Raw genomic sequence first — 14172 nt, forward strand, 5'->3', positions numbered from 1 at the left:
TGGCCCTGGAGCTTTAAAAAGCTCAAATTCTCTATTTTCTTCAAAGTGTTTTTTACTTTTATCTTTTTTAAAGATTTTGTTTATTTACTTCTTAGAGAAAGGGGAAACAAGGGAGAAAGAGGAGAGAAACATTGATGTGAGGGAGATACATCAATCAGTTGCCTCTCACATGCGCCCAACCAGGGATCTGGCCCGAAATCCAGGCATGTGCCCTGACCTGGAATCAAACTGGCGACCCTTCAGTTCACAGGCCGGCACTCAATCCACTCAGTCGCACCAACCAGGCCTATCTTTTTATTATTATTATTATTATTATTATTAATTTTAGAAAGACAGGAAGGGAGAGAGAGAGGAACATCAATTTGTTGTTCCACTTATTGATGCGTTCATTGGTCAGTTGCTTCTTGTATGTGCCCTGACCCAAAATCAAACCCCCAACCTTTGTGTATCAGGATGATGCTCTAACTGACTGAGCTCCCCAGCCAGGGCTTCCAAATTCTTTCCCACAGGGTAAACCCCAGGTCATCCTTTGTGACTGTATCACAGCACCACAGTGGCCCTTTTTGTTTCCACTGCCACCTGCCTCATCTGTGATCTGATGTAAAGCTTCAGGAAAAACACGAGCAGAGAAACTGGGGAAGAGGAAGTGTTCAGAAGACAAAAAGTCTATCTGAAGGTGAGAGCCTCGTGACATAAAAATCTCTGAAGTGCTTTCCTCTTTGCCATCCCATCTGGAATGCCATTGGTCCTCTGAGCCTCCCCAGAATGAATAATAACAGATTTCATTCTCAGGGAAACACATTCAGAGGGCAACACTTGATGGGTCTTGTTTGGGGGCAGTTGTGCCTTTACACCTGTCTGTGTAGGGTTGGATCAAGTAAGGAAGTGAGTGGAAGGGGCCACTTCCCAAGAATGGAGCCCTTGGGTTGGTAGCCTTTCTAAGTAGCCTAAAGGGTAAAGGCAGAGCAAAATGAGCCAACTGGAGACCTTGAAAGATACACACACACACACACACACACACACACACACCAGCTGTTAATCAAACAGCAGCTTTTAACCAAGCAGCAGTGTTTACTGAGCTCCAAGTGGGGCAAGCCTGGCATGGCCAGTGCAGCAGGCTGCCCTCAAGGGCCAGTGTGTGGCGTGATAGGAGATGCAAAGGTGCACACTTTGGAGTTGCCCTTGGGCGCTAACTGCGGTGGCTCAGGTGGGAGCAAATGCCAAGGTTCTTTGGAATCCAGAACCAGTCACTGAGGCCGTTTGGCCTCTCCTCCAGGCCCAGCTGGGTCAGTCCCCAGGCCCCGAGGCAGCACCTGCATCCTGGGCCTGTGGGGCACTGCTGCCCTCACTTGTCTGTGGGAGAAAGATGACCAGCAATGCAATCAGGATGATGAGCAGGCCACCACCCACCACCAGTCCCAGGTAGATACGCCAACGTGTGTTCTCCCAGCGCTTCTTCTGGGCCAGGGTCTTGGTTGTCTTGCTGAAAGCTGAGCTCTGTGGATGCCCCCAGACACAGGATGAGAGTTAGTGGTTCTGCAGATCCCTAGAGCCTGCTCCTCCCAACCCCACCCCAGCAAGATGTAGTCTCCTCCTGCATCCTTTCCATCTGCATGCTCCCTTTCCCCACATACCCTGCCCTGGGATCCTCCCGGCCTGACTCCTAGTCTCAGACACTGGTGTAGCCCTTGACTTGCGGCCCCATGGGTTCACCCCCAGTTAGCAATGTCAGGCCTCAATCTTTGGGAAGCTCCACAGCTTCAAACCAAGACCTACCCATTGCATAGCTAGGATGGGGTGGCTCAAGAAACCCATAGGCCCCACACTGGCCTTGAGGTCCCTGCAAGGGCCTGGAGACCCTGAACACAGCCTAACTGCTCCCTCGGATGGCTCCTAGCCTCCCCACCTCTCTGCTCCCCCAGGCCTCACACCATGTCCAGGAGTTGGTCTGAACGCTGCTCCAGGTCTGCCAGTTTCCCATCGCGCTCCAGGACCTTGTCAAAGTTCTTGAGCATGATTTCCTTCACCTCGTCCGCCTGCTGCTGGCACCGCTCCAACTCTTTCCCTGCCTGGGTACCAAGTCCAAGGTCAGAGCTGAATGAAACCCCAACCTGGCCCTCATCTGGTCCTGAGACCTAGAGGTCTCCTTGCTCTCACTGTGTGTGTACACGTGCACATGTGTGTAATGTATGGTAGGGGAAACGGCTCTTTTGTGTAAGGATACAATATGTGTGGAGTCGAGGGCCGGCTTCCCGAGTGTGTATGGCTCACCTTGGTCTCATAGGCCCCTCTTCTTGCCCATCAAAACAGATGCTAGGTCAGTCTTGGCTTCCAGCATCTCAGCTTCCTCTAAGGTACCCCCAGGATGGGACCTTCCCAGGACCCCCACCCCTGCACAAAGGAAACATTTTGCTCGCCTGCTCTAGGATGGCCTCTAACAAGTGCACACCTGCCCTATGGCTTCCCCTAGCAAAGAGGAGGGAACCAAGCTACTTGGCTAGAGGCCAAAAAGAAAAATCTACCCCACTGAGCTAGAACGGTAATTTTGGACCATCATACATTATAGTCTCTGCCTAATCCACACACACAAACTAAGATCAGATCTCCCTCCTCGAGCCTGTGACTGGTCAAGCCAGTTCTGCCTTCTGGCCTAATCTGCTTCCACGTCAATGCTCGAGGTTGACTCCCTTTCTGCCTGGAATCTCAGCCTTCCTGGCCTCTGACCTCCATCCTTCTGGCTAGCCAGGATCTTCGCTGGGGTTGGACTCACACAGATGAGATCAAGTCCTGGATCCCCCAGCCTGGGCAGCGGCCCTAACTGACAAAAGTACCCAGTTCATTTCAAAGGACTGAGAAGGGAGGTGCAGGGTCCAAGCTGCAGGACACTGAGAGAACAGGGAGAGGAAAAAAACCTTCGGTCACAAGAAAGGAACTGGGCTTTGGACGCATGCAACTGATAGAGACCTGGGGCAGGAGGTCCTGGGGAGAGCGGAAGGCCCAGGAGCGGGTGGAGGGACAGGTCAGGGAGTTGAATACAAGAGGATTAACAAACCACAGCAATTCCCTCCTCCCAGTCTAGACCCCCCACAGCCCATCCCTCTTCTCATCTCCTCCCCACACATCATTGGCCAAGCTCCCTTTCCTGCCAAAACACATTGCCCATTGTCTGCCGCAGACACTTTGGCACTAGACTGAATTCCACTTAAAACTACAGAAAAGGAAGGGAGATAGTGGTCACAGAGGACCACTGCCTACTCGGGCAAGAATTTTCATTCAGGATCCATAAAGGTGCCTTGCACACAAGCTCCAGGCATTCCCAGTTTGTGATTCCTACCTCCCCACTGGCCCACAAGCTCCCAGAGGGAAGCCAGGGCCCAGTGCCCTTCCTCTGTCAGCCTGGAATCAGGGCCCCAGGGAGCCAGCACAGTGCTGACCATTGCAAGGACTCAGTGAGTATGTCAGTTGCATTATAGCCTATCCAAAAGCAACTTATTCTCAAGAGCTCTTACCCCAGTGTGTTTATCTAACCCAGCAGGAGTTTCAAGGGGTAGCATCTGAAACCCAAGCAGGTCAATATTTGTTCACGAGCTAGAAAAGCAATATTTGTCTCAAAAGGAGACAGCAAATTATGGCAGATGGGTGTGCTCACAGGCCAGGTGAAGTAGTATCTGAGGAACGAGGAGGGTAACAAAGAGAGCGGGGAGGCTGCACTCATCTCTACCTGTTCCTGAGTCCACAATCATCAACACTATTATGACGACTAGATTATTCAACAAGGTCCTATTATTTGGAGTCTCTCACTTTATTTTTAAGATTTTATTCTTAGAGAGAGGGGAAGAAAGGGAGAGACACATCGATGTGTGAAAGAAACATCAATTTGTTGCCTTTCACATGCCCCAACAGGGGACCTGGCCTGCAACCCAGGCATGTGCCCTGACCAGAAACCTTCGGGTTTGCAGGCCGGCACTCAGTCCACTGAGCCACACCAGCCAGGGCAGAGCCTCTCACTTACAAACAGTCCAAGTCATTCCCCACATTCAAATCATCCAAGGCAAAAACTTGGAAATGGACAAAGATTTAAAAATGAGAATCACTATGAGAGATCAGTGGGATACTGGATATTATTTTTTCTACCCTGAAAGCGACAGCTGTTGTTATTTTATTCTCCAATGTGGGGTGACATCGGGTCACATTCTCTAGGAGGGCTGGCCATGCCTCCCACTGCAATCTGCGGCCTCCTTCCCCCACTAGATGCCAGGCCCATCTGGAACCAAGGTAGGTCCAGACCGAAAAGAACACATCCACTCCAAGAAACACAGAGGCCTCAGGCTCAAGTTTCTGGCCTTCCTTGGCCCCGCTCAACTAAAGAACTATAGGATGTGGAAGGAAGTATCGACCAGAGTCAAGGCCAAGCTGCCTGCTGCCACATTGAATTCAGACTAGTGCCTGGCACACAGAAACCATGTGGAAAATATTTTCTGAATGAATTGCACCTGTTCTTAGGAAGACACCTAAAGGCTGAGGAAGGAGACATGTTGGACACAATTAGAGAAGAGTGGGGAGTTGCACTGGGAGATACAAAGAGTGTTGGAGCTGCCTGCAGAAGGGTGTTTCCCGAGAACCTCCACAGACAGGTGGGGCGAGCCCTTGAAGGATGGGGTGGAGCTGGGGCGTCCCGGGCATAGAGAGACAGAGACACACTCGGGACAGCAAAGGGCCAGGCAGAAGGCAAAGGCAGAGGGGCAGGACGGGCCGGAGAAAGCAGTAGAAGTCAAGAAGAGGAAGCTCACTTGGAGGGAGGGATAGAACAAGAGCTAGCATAGGTTTCTGAGCCAAGGACAACACTGTAGAGGTGTTTCAGATAGTTTCTCTGTTGGTGGCAGACTGGCATGGATGGCAGTGAGAAAACTTAGAGCAGAGAGGCCAGCCAGAGGGGCCACCCTGCGACCCCTGCAGGGTGGCTGCAGAGGGGGCGAGAAGTGCCATCAGCAAGGGTGTGAAATGTTCACCAGGTGGGGCGGGTGGCGGGGGACATAGAGTGTAGAGAGGACGGGTAGGGGAGAGAGGCACTGCCCAGCCCTGCCAGCAGCCTGAAGGGCTTGAGGTGGTGAGCCGGGGGGGGGGGGAGAGCGGAGCACCAGTATGCTGCCAGACAGAGGGTGGTAAGTATATATGAAATGTTCATGACAGACAGTGACCCTCTATACAGAATTCCCCTCCTTCGCTGCTCAAATGTCCCCTCAGTTTTCTCCAGGCCAAATGCCCTTAGTTCCTCTAAAAACAAAGCTCTCAAAATCTCCCTGTCCTAACTCTCTTGTCTCTGCTCTAAATTGGTGCCTAAGAAACCCTATTCTAACTGCCGTCATAGTGGTCAGATGGACCTGCGCAGTGACCAGGTGTAACAGCCCCTTCCTCACCTGAGCTCAGAGACTAGGGCAGGGCTCTCTGCATTGCAGCCCTGGGTCCCTTCAACCCCTGCCTCTGCTGCTCACCAGCAGAGTGACTGAAGACTGAGGACGTGGCCTTTCTGACCTGCCACTTCCTCATCTATAAAATGGTGACAATAATATCTACCATAATATTACCTAGGACATGCGACATACAAGAAATAAAATGCGTGGCACAATTCCTGACACACTAGATGCTCAATAAATAGTAGTCCAATTTTTCTTAGCTTTATTTTTTAAATTTTTATTTACTTTTAGAGGGGAAAGGAGAGAGAAAGAGAGGAAGAGAAACATCGATCGGTTGCCTCTCACATGCCCCCAAATGGGGACCTGGCCCGCAACCCCCGTGGGACCTGACTGGGAGTCGAACCAGAGACATTTTGGTTTGTAGGTCTGCACTCATTCCCCTGAGCCACACCAGGGCCAGCTTTTTTTGTAACAGTCAGATCCCAAGAACTGCACAATACTTGTGCTCAAAAAAACCTTTTAGATGTTTTTACAAAATACACAGCCAAGAAAGCTCCTTCTTGTGGTAAACTTGTGCCCTTGATTTTTTCTAACCTACATACAAAACTTTACACGGGCCTTTGAGAACCTGCATCTAGTTTATTTCCATCAGGCACTACAGCACAGATGGCAAACACAAGGCCCATGGGCTGAATCCAGCCCTCCGCCTTGTTTCTACCCAGCGGCAGCACCGAGCTCTCGCTTAACTGTTAAGGAGTAGTTACATTTATACAGTCCTAACATTACATTCAGTCCTTTGAAGGCAACCGCGAGGCTGATGTGGCCCCCAGTGAAAATGAGTTTGACACCCCTGCATTACAGGCTGTTGAGAAGGTGTTACATCTTGATAGTAATAACAGACACCATTCAGTGGACACTACTCTGAGCTAAGCAGGGCTAAAGCTGAGCTAAAGCTACCTTTCTGTTAGCTTTATCTCATTTAATAATCATCAAAACAACCTAATGAGGTCATTACTATTATCTCAGCTTTACAAGAAACAGGCTCAGAGGGGGTAAATCATCCACTTAGTCACAGAGCGAGCGAGTAGAAGTCCTGGGAGTTGAACCAACACAAACTCTGAGGATCACATTCTTTTTTCTTTTTCAATGATCGCATTCTTTGTTTTTCATCCTCACCCGAGGATATGTTTATTGATTTCAGAGAGAGAGGAAGGGCAGGAGAGAAACACTGATGTGAGAGACAAACATGGATTGGCTGCCTCCCTCACAAGCCCCAACTGAGGATCAAACCCACGACCTAGGTACGCACCCTGACCAGGGATCGAACCCACAGCCTTTTGGTGTATGGATGACACTCCAGCCAATTGAGCCACCTGGCCAGGGCAAGGATCACATTCTTAATACTTGTGTTAAACCAAATGTAGGCAAAGAGAGGCCAAATGCTTCAGCTGGCTGGCTAAGGACTTGGCAGGCCTTTTGATGCTGTCAACCCAACTTGTTGCATGTGGAGGCCAAAACCAGAATTCTTTAGGCAGCACATGAGAGAGAACTGTCTACAAGATGAATGAATTCACATCATCACCCATTCTATTTCCATCTTTCCCATCACTGTCCCTACCCTATCCTTGATACCCTTCCATCACCATGTCTGGTACAAAGGAAAAACAAGAAATACTTGATTAAGTCAGAGAAGAGGAAAAGAGAAGGGAAAGGAAGAAGAACCAGGTAGGGAAGGGGGATGGGAAGAAGGAAGGGAAAGGGCTGGAATGAAAGAACAGAGGAATGGGGACAGGAGATGGGACAGGGAGAGAGATCAATGTACCCTTCCCAATCTCTGATCTACTATTTGCCTCAACCTGTGAGAGTCCAAGTGTCCCAGTGTCCCCCAATAAATTATCCTACCCTCAGCCTTCATTTCAGGAGCTTCTTCTCCCCAGCTGCTAAGGGCCAGCTGGAAGGCCACCCCTAACCCTGCCTGATCCCTTGCCCTGCATGATGGGAAGTGGGGTCTGGACTCTGTCCCATTCCCAGAGCCACCCTCAGTTTCCTGGCATGGCCTTAGAGCTCAGCACTACCTTCCTGCCCAGCTTCCTCTTCCTGCCTCCAGAGCCCTGGCGATGAGGCCATCCAGGCATGGCAACCCATAGCGACCCTTCCATCACACCTCTGCCAGCTTCTCTGCAACAGAACCTTAAAGCCCCAAGCCGCTTCCTGTTGGGCCCATCTTCCCAAGGGGAGGGGAGGACAGCAACTGGCACCACCTGTTCCTGACACCTTTGCCTCAGAGATGGCAAAGGAGGGCAGAGGCCGGAATCTACAGCAGGAGTGGTGGATGACTCATGTCAGGAATGTGTCCCTAGATAGGGGTTAGGAGGGAGTCAGACCTATGTCACACTGATAACTTCAGTGGAACTTTGGCAGTAAACATCTTTCTCTTTCCTTTCCAATAGCCTGCCATACGCTGGCTCAATCTCCAACCACCTCATCTGCTCAGGTTTCCAACTCCCCGGGCCAGGCCTGACTCCTCACAGCCCCAGGAAGGGCTAGAGGTCATCAAGTTACCTACCACTTCTCAGGAGAGGGTTCCCAGTGCCGAGTGCCGGGCAGGTGGGTCTCTGCCATTCTATTTTCTTTAACCTCACATGGACCCAGCAAGGTAGGTGTTACTGACCCCGCTTCACAGATGAGGAGAAGGAGGCTCAGAGAGTTTACATGACTTGCCCAGGATCACAGAGCAGGTAAGTGGCCATCACCAAGACCTCAGTCTGACTCTGAGGCTGATGTTCGCAACCACTAGGCTCACGGAAGTGCAAGCCAAGTATCACTCGCTCCACCAGGGACAGGGGCAGCCTGTGGGACAGGGGCAGCCGATGGGGCTCACTCTACTTTCCCTCCCCATCTGCGAGGGCAGTGGAGGCTCCGGCCCCAGCCCTGTCCCTGGTGTGGTGTCTCACCTGTGGATCTGCGGTCCCGGGAGTGCCCCCACCCTCGGACTCCTGTGTCACACACTTTGCTCACCCTCTACCCCTCTCCCAGCCCGCCCCACGCGGCCCGGGCCCTCACCATTGTCGCAGTCGCTGCCCGGCTGCTCCAGCACCTCAGCGGGCAAAGAGGCTCCCACACCCGAGCCAAGAGGAAGCAGAGGGGCGGGGAAGGGCGGGGGAACAGGGGGGTGCGTCCCGCCTTCCCCAGCAGCGGATACTAAGTCCAAAATCGAAAGCAGTCTGCTACGACGAGGGTTTTTAGGGTGCCTCCTCCACCCAGCTTCAGACGACTCCCCAGCCTCTTGCACTGGGGCTGAGCCTGAGCCTGGCACCAGGTCTACACGCTGGCTACAGCTCCGGGCCCTATCTAAGAAATGGGCACGGTGTGGGGGCGGGGGGGGGGCGGCGCGGGGCTCAGCGAGGTCTCTCTGGGGCTGCATCCAAGATCAGATAGATTGGGCTTACTTGGGGAGGCACGGTTCATTCGCTCAACAAGCAACTGTGTGAGCACCATTGTCAGGCACTGCTGGGCGCTGGAGACACCTTGGACAGCCAGCATCTCACCCTTAACCAAAAACAGATCCCCCCAAAGTTTTGAAACTAAAAAAAGTTTATTCACAATAAACATTATGAATGTATTACCTGCCACTGAATTGTACATTTTTAAATGGTCAAAGGTACGTTATGTGAATTTCACCTCAATTAAAAAACAGACTGGGCATGGGGAAAGTGCCAGCTCTAGCATTTCTGTATTTCCCAGGAGGGCAAGTGCAGTGCTGCCCGGATCTGATCCTTCCTCAGTGGAGGGAGGTGTGAGGCTGTTGTGCTTACTGCCCCCCACAGTCCTCCCGAGGTGAATCTCTCCATCCTCATCCTCTCCTCATTGCTGTAGGGAGGTCAATGATCACCTGTTCACCCTACCCCATGCCACCCCCATCACCTCAAATGTGGCCCCTCTTGGCCTTCCCTGCCCCCCCCCTTCTTCCCCTCAGGCGCTTTACCGTTGACTTTCCCAAAGGACCCTTTTTTTTGCTTCTGTGACTCATTTCCTGAGCCTAGGCAGCCCAGTTCACTCACTTCTACTACCTCTGTAACTTTCTAAATAAACTTTCTCCTATAATTTGAATAAAATATGTGGCCCCTCTTGAGGGAGGGGGTTGATGTCTTCCCTCTCCAGGGTTGATTGCCTGTGAGCACAAATCTAACCCCCATCCTGGACAATCTGGGTTCCAAGGAAGACGTTTCACCCCAGTTCCTTGCCCCTGGAGTCCAGCAGTGGACAGAGCAGACAGAGGATGGACATCGTCCTGGCAAAACTATCCGATAGTCTGTTCTGTGCTTTCCTCCTCCTCCCCAGTTTTTGGTGCAGTACTAGTCCCAAATCCCGTCTCCTGATGCTGCCCATCCCACACTCCTTCCCCAAAGAGCTTGTTTTCAATTTTGGAAAACCTATGGGGAAAATGGGACAGAGAGAGCAAGAAGCCTTTCCCCAAACTAAGGCAGACTGGGCACTGGAAAGAGTGACAATGGCAGTGGAACCTGGTGGGGAGGAGGGAGGCACAAAGACAGAGTCCCTTTGTCCACAGAGGGGAAGGAGAGCCAGAGGCCCTGTCCTGTGATACTGACTGTGCTCAGCCACAGGACACGCGGGAGGGATGCTCGCCTCCTGAGAGCAGCTGAGACCCAGCGGCCCTGCTAAGTCTCAGAAGGGCAGGAGCAGGCAAAAGACAAATAGAATTGGCAGAACCACAAGAGAAGGAAAAGCAGTCCAGTTCCCCTGACCCCGACTCTAGACTACAACAAGGTCACAGAAGAGAAACGGCAATGATGGGAGAGGCCGGAGGCCCTTAACCAGATTCCTGGATGTTCAGTCCAGGTAGGCCTCATGTCTCAGTTAACATTTCCATCAGAAACGTAATGAAGCGAAATGGCAAAACCCAAGGGGGACACTCAGGAGTCTTGCATACCATCCTAAAATGCTGTGAAGGTTTTGCATGTTCCATGTGCCGAGGCTCCCAGAAAATGTTCCTGAGACCTGTGATCTTGAATGGAGCAAGGGGGTATAAAAGAAAAAAAGGGAGGCTCCATCTTTCTTTTCCAAATCTACACTCCCCCTCGCCAACAACTTGGGACACAAATGGGAGAATCTCAGCCAGAGGGTGTCCTCAGGGAGAAAAGGGCCAAAGACCAAATGTAAAGGGAGAAAGCACCTCACAAATGTTCACAAATGTAGGGATTCTGAAGGGTCTTTATTGCCCACCAGGCACCATCAGTGTCCCAGCCACATACTGGGCTCCCCGGGTCTCTCCAACCAACTCTGAGGACTTACGAAATGCAGCCACACTCCAGCTCTCTCCTTTCAGGGGACCGGGGTCCTTCCTGGGGCAGACAGTGTGGCAGAGGGACCTCAGAGTGAGGGGACACAGGACTGAGCAGCATTCCCTGTGGAGTTTGATGGGAAAGAGGGCCCCTCTAGACGCCCACCATGGAGGAATGCCAAGAAAAGGAGGGCAAGGTGGGAGGGGCTCCCTAAGTCACTTAGGGGATGACACCAGAGACAAAGAGAGCAATTAAGACGACGACGATAAGAACAACCACACAGATGAGGACAATCATCTTCACGTTCTTCCACCAAAACTTCCGAGCCACCTTCTGCGAGGTTGTCTTGAAGTGCTCGGACTGCAGGGAACAATAAAGAGTGACTCAGTACCTCCTCCCACTGGAACAAAAGGACAAACACAGACCCACATGCCATACATCTAAATATTTAAGTGATAAGTTGAGGTAACAGACTGTTAAATAGTAAGTGTCCTGTCCCCCTACCCTGACAAATATAGTACTTTCATAACCATCTGCTGGGCCAAGCTTAAATTGAGAAATCCTGGGCTCCCCCTGCCGGCCCCCTCCCTGCCCCCTTCTCTTCTCACCCCACACTGTCATGCACAGTGTAGGAACCTTCACACGTGCTCACACCCGGGGGTGTGACACTGGCAGCACAATCCACCCCTTGGGAGGGACAGGGACCAGGACGGCACCTCCCCAGGTCCCATGACTCCTTGCCGCGTGGGGACTACAGAAGCTGGAGAAGGGTTGAGGGGAATATGGTGGTTGGAAGTGAGGGAAATTGCTTCCTCTCCAAACTGGAGGCACAGAAACTAAGTTTCACTGGGCCACGCTCCCCAGGTTAGGCTGCGGAAAGAAGCACTAAGCCCCAGGGAGATGAAGGAGCTATGCCCATGATTACACAAAGGACTCATAAAGCCACAGCCAGTGTCTCCCCATGGACAAGGACCTTTAGGCTCCAGACTTCATTGAACTTTAGAGTTACTCCCTTCCTGAGCACCTGGCTTTGGCCCCTGGCTGGAGAAAGAATGAGGTCCAGCGAGATGATGGAAGACACTATCTTAGCCTTCAGCTAGCAGAGGTCACCACCAAAGAATCTCACTGCTCTTCCCAGCTTCTTCTTAAAGATGACTCAGCAAGCCTTTACCAGTTTTTCACCCTCTGCCTCATAACTCCTGGAGAAGGTCAAAGGCCCTAGGAGGATTTTCCAAAGCCAATATTTTGCCCTGGGGAGGCCAGGTTTGAATGATTGTCAGAGGCAGCCTTCAAAAAGAAAATCAGTTTCATAGGAGAAAAGCCTAAGAATGCCTGGATTCACTCCTCTGTCTCAGAAAATGCCTCTGTGGGTCAGCCCCAGCCACCAACCCCAGCCAGTGGGCCCATTCCCTGGATGAGTACCTATCAGTGGAGTAGAACAGCATGAGAAGCTGGGGCTCGGCTTACATCAATTCCCAAAACAGGTAAAAACAGACTTCCCTCCTGTTCATTTTGTCCCAACACCACCAACCCCCAAATTCTCTAAGATCTTCCCTCCCTCTCTTTTCTTTTGCCCCCAGTGGGTTCCCCATCTCACTGTGGCTTCCAGATCCTCTGTCTTGTTGCGAAGGTGGTCTAAGTTTTCTCCCCGGGCCAGGATCCGCTCCACATTCTGGGTCATAATATTCTTGACTCCCTCCACCTCACTCTGCAAGTTCCGCACTCGATCATTTCCTCCACCTCCACTGGCATCCTCCTGGGCAGCAACACAGGGGTTAAATTAAGTCAAGTTATAGAGGAACCGAGACTCTGCATCAGAAGCCAGAGAAGGGGAAGGTCTAAGATGGACTTTAGCATTCTGTAAAGCTTGAATTCTCTACAAAGAGAATGTAATAAAAAAATAACGCGTTTTTGAGCCCGTGATGCTAGACTAGATCAAACTTCCTTTCAGGCTCTCAGGGCCTCTAACAATAAAGAGAAGCACAGCACTGAACCCCTCACTTCTTCCTTGCTTCTCACAGAGGGTTAGAGAGGACGTGCGGAGCTGGCGTCTCACAATGCAGGACACCCCCAACTATTTACTAATGCCCAGATCCCACAGGGTCCTCATCAAAAACGCCTGTGCTGCCCAGTAGAACACCCTCACCTGGCCCAGTCCTCCCTCTCCTCAGGCAGCTGGAGAGCTGCTCCGGCACCGGCTTCCTGGGCAGCCTAATTGCTGCAACCCAGAGCACCAGTCGCCAGGCTCCAACTCCAAGTCCCTCACAAGGTCCCATGATAGAGCCGTTGGGCCACAAACTTCTGCTTCCCCACACCACCACCACCACCATTCAGCACCATGTGCTGGAACCAAGCCATCACCAGTTAAGCAGATATTAAATAAAAACAGCAGCCTGGGCATTGGGGGAAATGGAGGGCAAGTACTCCCTGCTTAATACTTCATCCTCAGGCTTCATGGTAAGGTTTTTGAACAAGGAGGGAAAAACATTATTAAGCTCCTCCCTTCCATGGATCTCCAGACACAAAGGCAGGGAGTGGGTGCAAAACAGATTATTACAGATAACCAACTTCTGGTTCTTTTACAAACCCTTAGTTCTTGCTCAAGTTTATAGAAAGGGGGGCAATTCCTTGCACCCTGAGAGACAAATTCTTTGGGTTTCTCTATAGGGATAAAGTGAAAGGCGGAGAGGAGAGCTTATATCGCTGGGCTGGAGTCTACACTGGGAACAGCAGAGGCGCTGCCCAGGAATGTCACAACACCAGGCTTGGGGCGGAAGGGGGGTGCGCGAAGTGGAGGAGATGAAGGCCCCTCAGGCAACTCCTTGCCTGGAATTCGGATTCCCCACCCCCACCGAAGCCCTGTTCCAGGCCTGCACGGAGGCCAGGGGAGGGAGGGAATAGAGAAGGAGCAGGAACACCAGCTTGGGCAGCTCAGAACTATTTGCAGTTGTCAAAGAGAGGTCACAGTCAGCACTGGCCCGATCCTCTAACTTGCCACCTACTCCCCTTTCCTGATCCCCAGCCCCTCTGGCTTGTCTTAAAATCAGCCCCTTCCTAGTTCCCAGCGCGCTCACCATGTCTCGGCAGCTCGGGCCTGTCAGCGGCAGAACTCGCTTAGTTTATTTCCTCCCGGCCGCCCTGGGTTCACTTCCTGCTTTCTCCAACTTTCAGCCCGCCCCCTCCCACTTCGCATTCCGTGCAGTTCCAGCCACACCTCACTCAGGTTTCCCCAGGTAGGCGGCACCTCCACTGCCCTCCCAGTCTCCTCCCAAACCAAGGCTTAGGCTTAAAGCAACAGGGCTCCCCAGCACCCAAAGTCTTCTCCGTTGCCAGGAATCAGAAAAGAAAGAGGAAGCAGCCCTCCCGGGTTTCCTGAGACTAGAGCCCTGATACAGAAAGGGCAACCAGCTTCTTTTTTTATGTTCAAATGTCTGACCCCAAGTTTTGGAGACTTC

At 51.8% G+C, this 14172-nt stretch overlaps 2 protein-coding genes across 2 annotated transcripts; both read right to left on the reverse strand.

The window, feature by feature from the left end:
* Positions 1 to 1051: 1051 nt before the first annotated feature.
* On the reverse strand, positions 1052 to 8622 carry VAMP5 (vesicle associated membrane protein 5). Its single transcript, XM_045828443.1, has 3 exons — positions 8478 to 8622; positions 1932 to 2069; positions 1052 to 1497 (listed from the first exon to the last, which is right to left on the reverse strand). The coding sequence occupies exons 1-3, from the start codon at positions 8478 to 8480 to the stop codon at positions 1288 to 1290; spliced, it is 351 nt and encodes a 116-aa protein (XP_045684399.1). The 5' UTR covers positions 8481 to 8622; the 3' UTR covers positions 1052 to 1287.
* A 2006-nt stretch (positions 8623 to 10628) lies between these two features.
* Positions 10629 to 14027, reverse strand: VAMP8 (vesicle associated membrane protein 8). Its single transcript, XM_045828444.1, has 3 exons — positions 13792 to 14027; positions 12315 to 12473; positions 10629 to 11077 (listed from the first exon to the last, which is right to left on the reverse strand). Exons 1-3 carry the CDS (start codon positions 13792 to 13794, stop codon positions 10937 to 10939), a joined length of 303 nt encoding a protein of 100 aa, XP_045684400.1. The 5' UTR covers positions 13795 to 14027; the 3' UTR covers positions 10629 to 10936.
* Positions 14028 to 14172: the final 145 nt, after the last annotated feature.

This window comes from Phyllostomus hastatus, unplaced genomic scaffold (assembly GCF_019186645.2).
Source record: "Phyllostomus hastatus isolate PE091 unplaced genomic scaffold, TTU_PhHast_1.1 phas_scaffold_78, whole genome shotgun sequence".
In the NCBI taxonomy this organism is placed as follows: domain Eukaryota; kingdom Metazoa; phylum Chordata; class Mammalia; order Chiroptera; family Phyllostomidae; genus Phyllostomus; species Phyllostomus hastatus.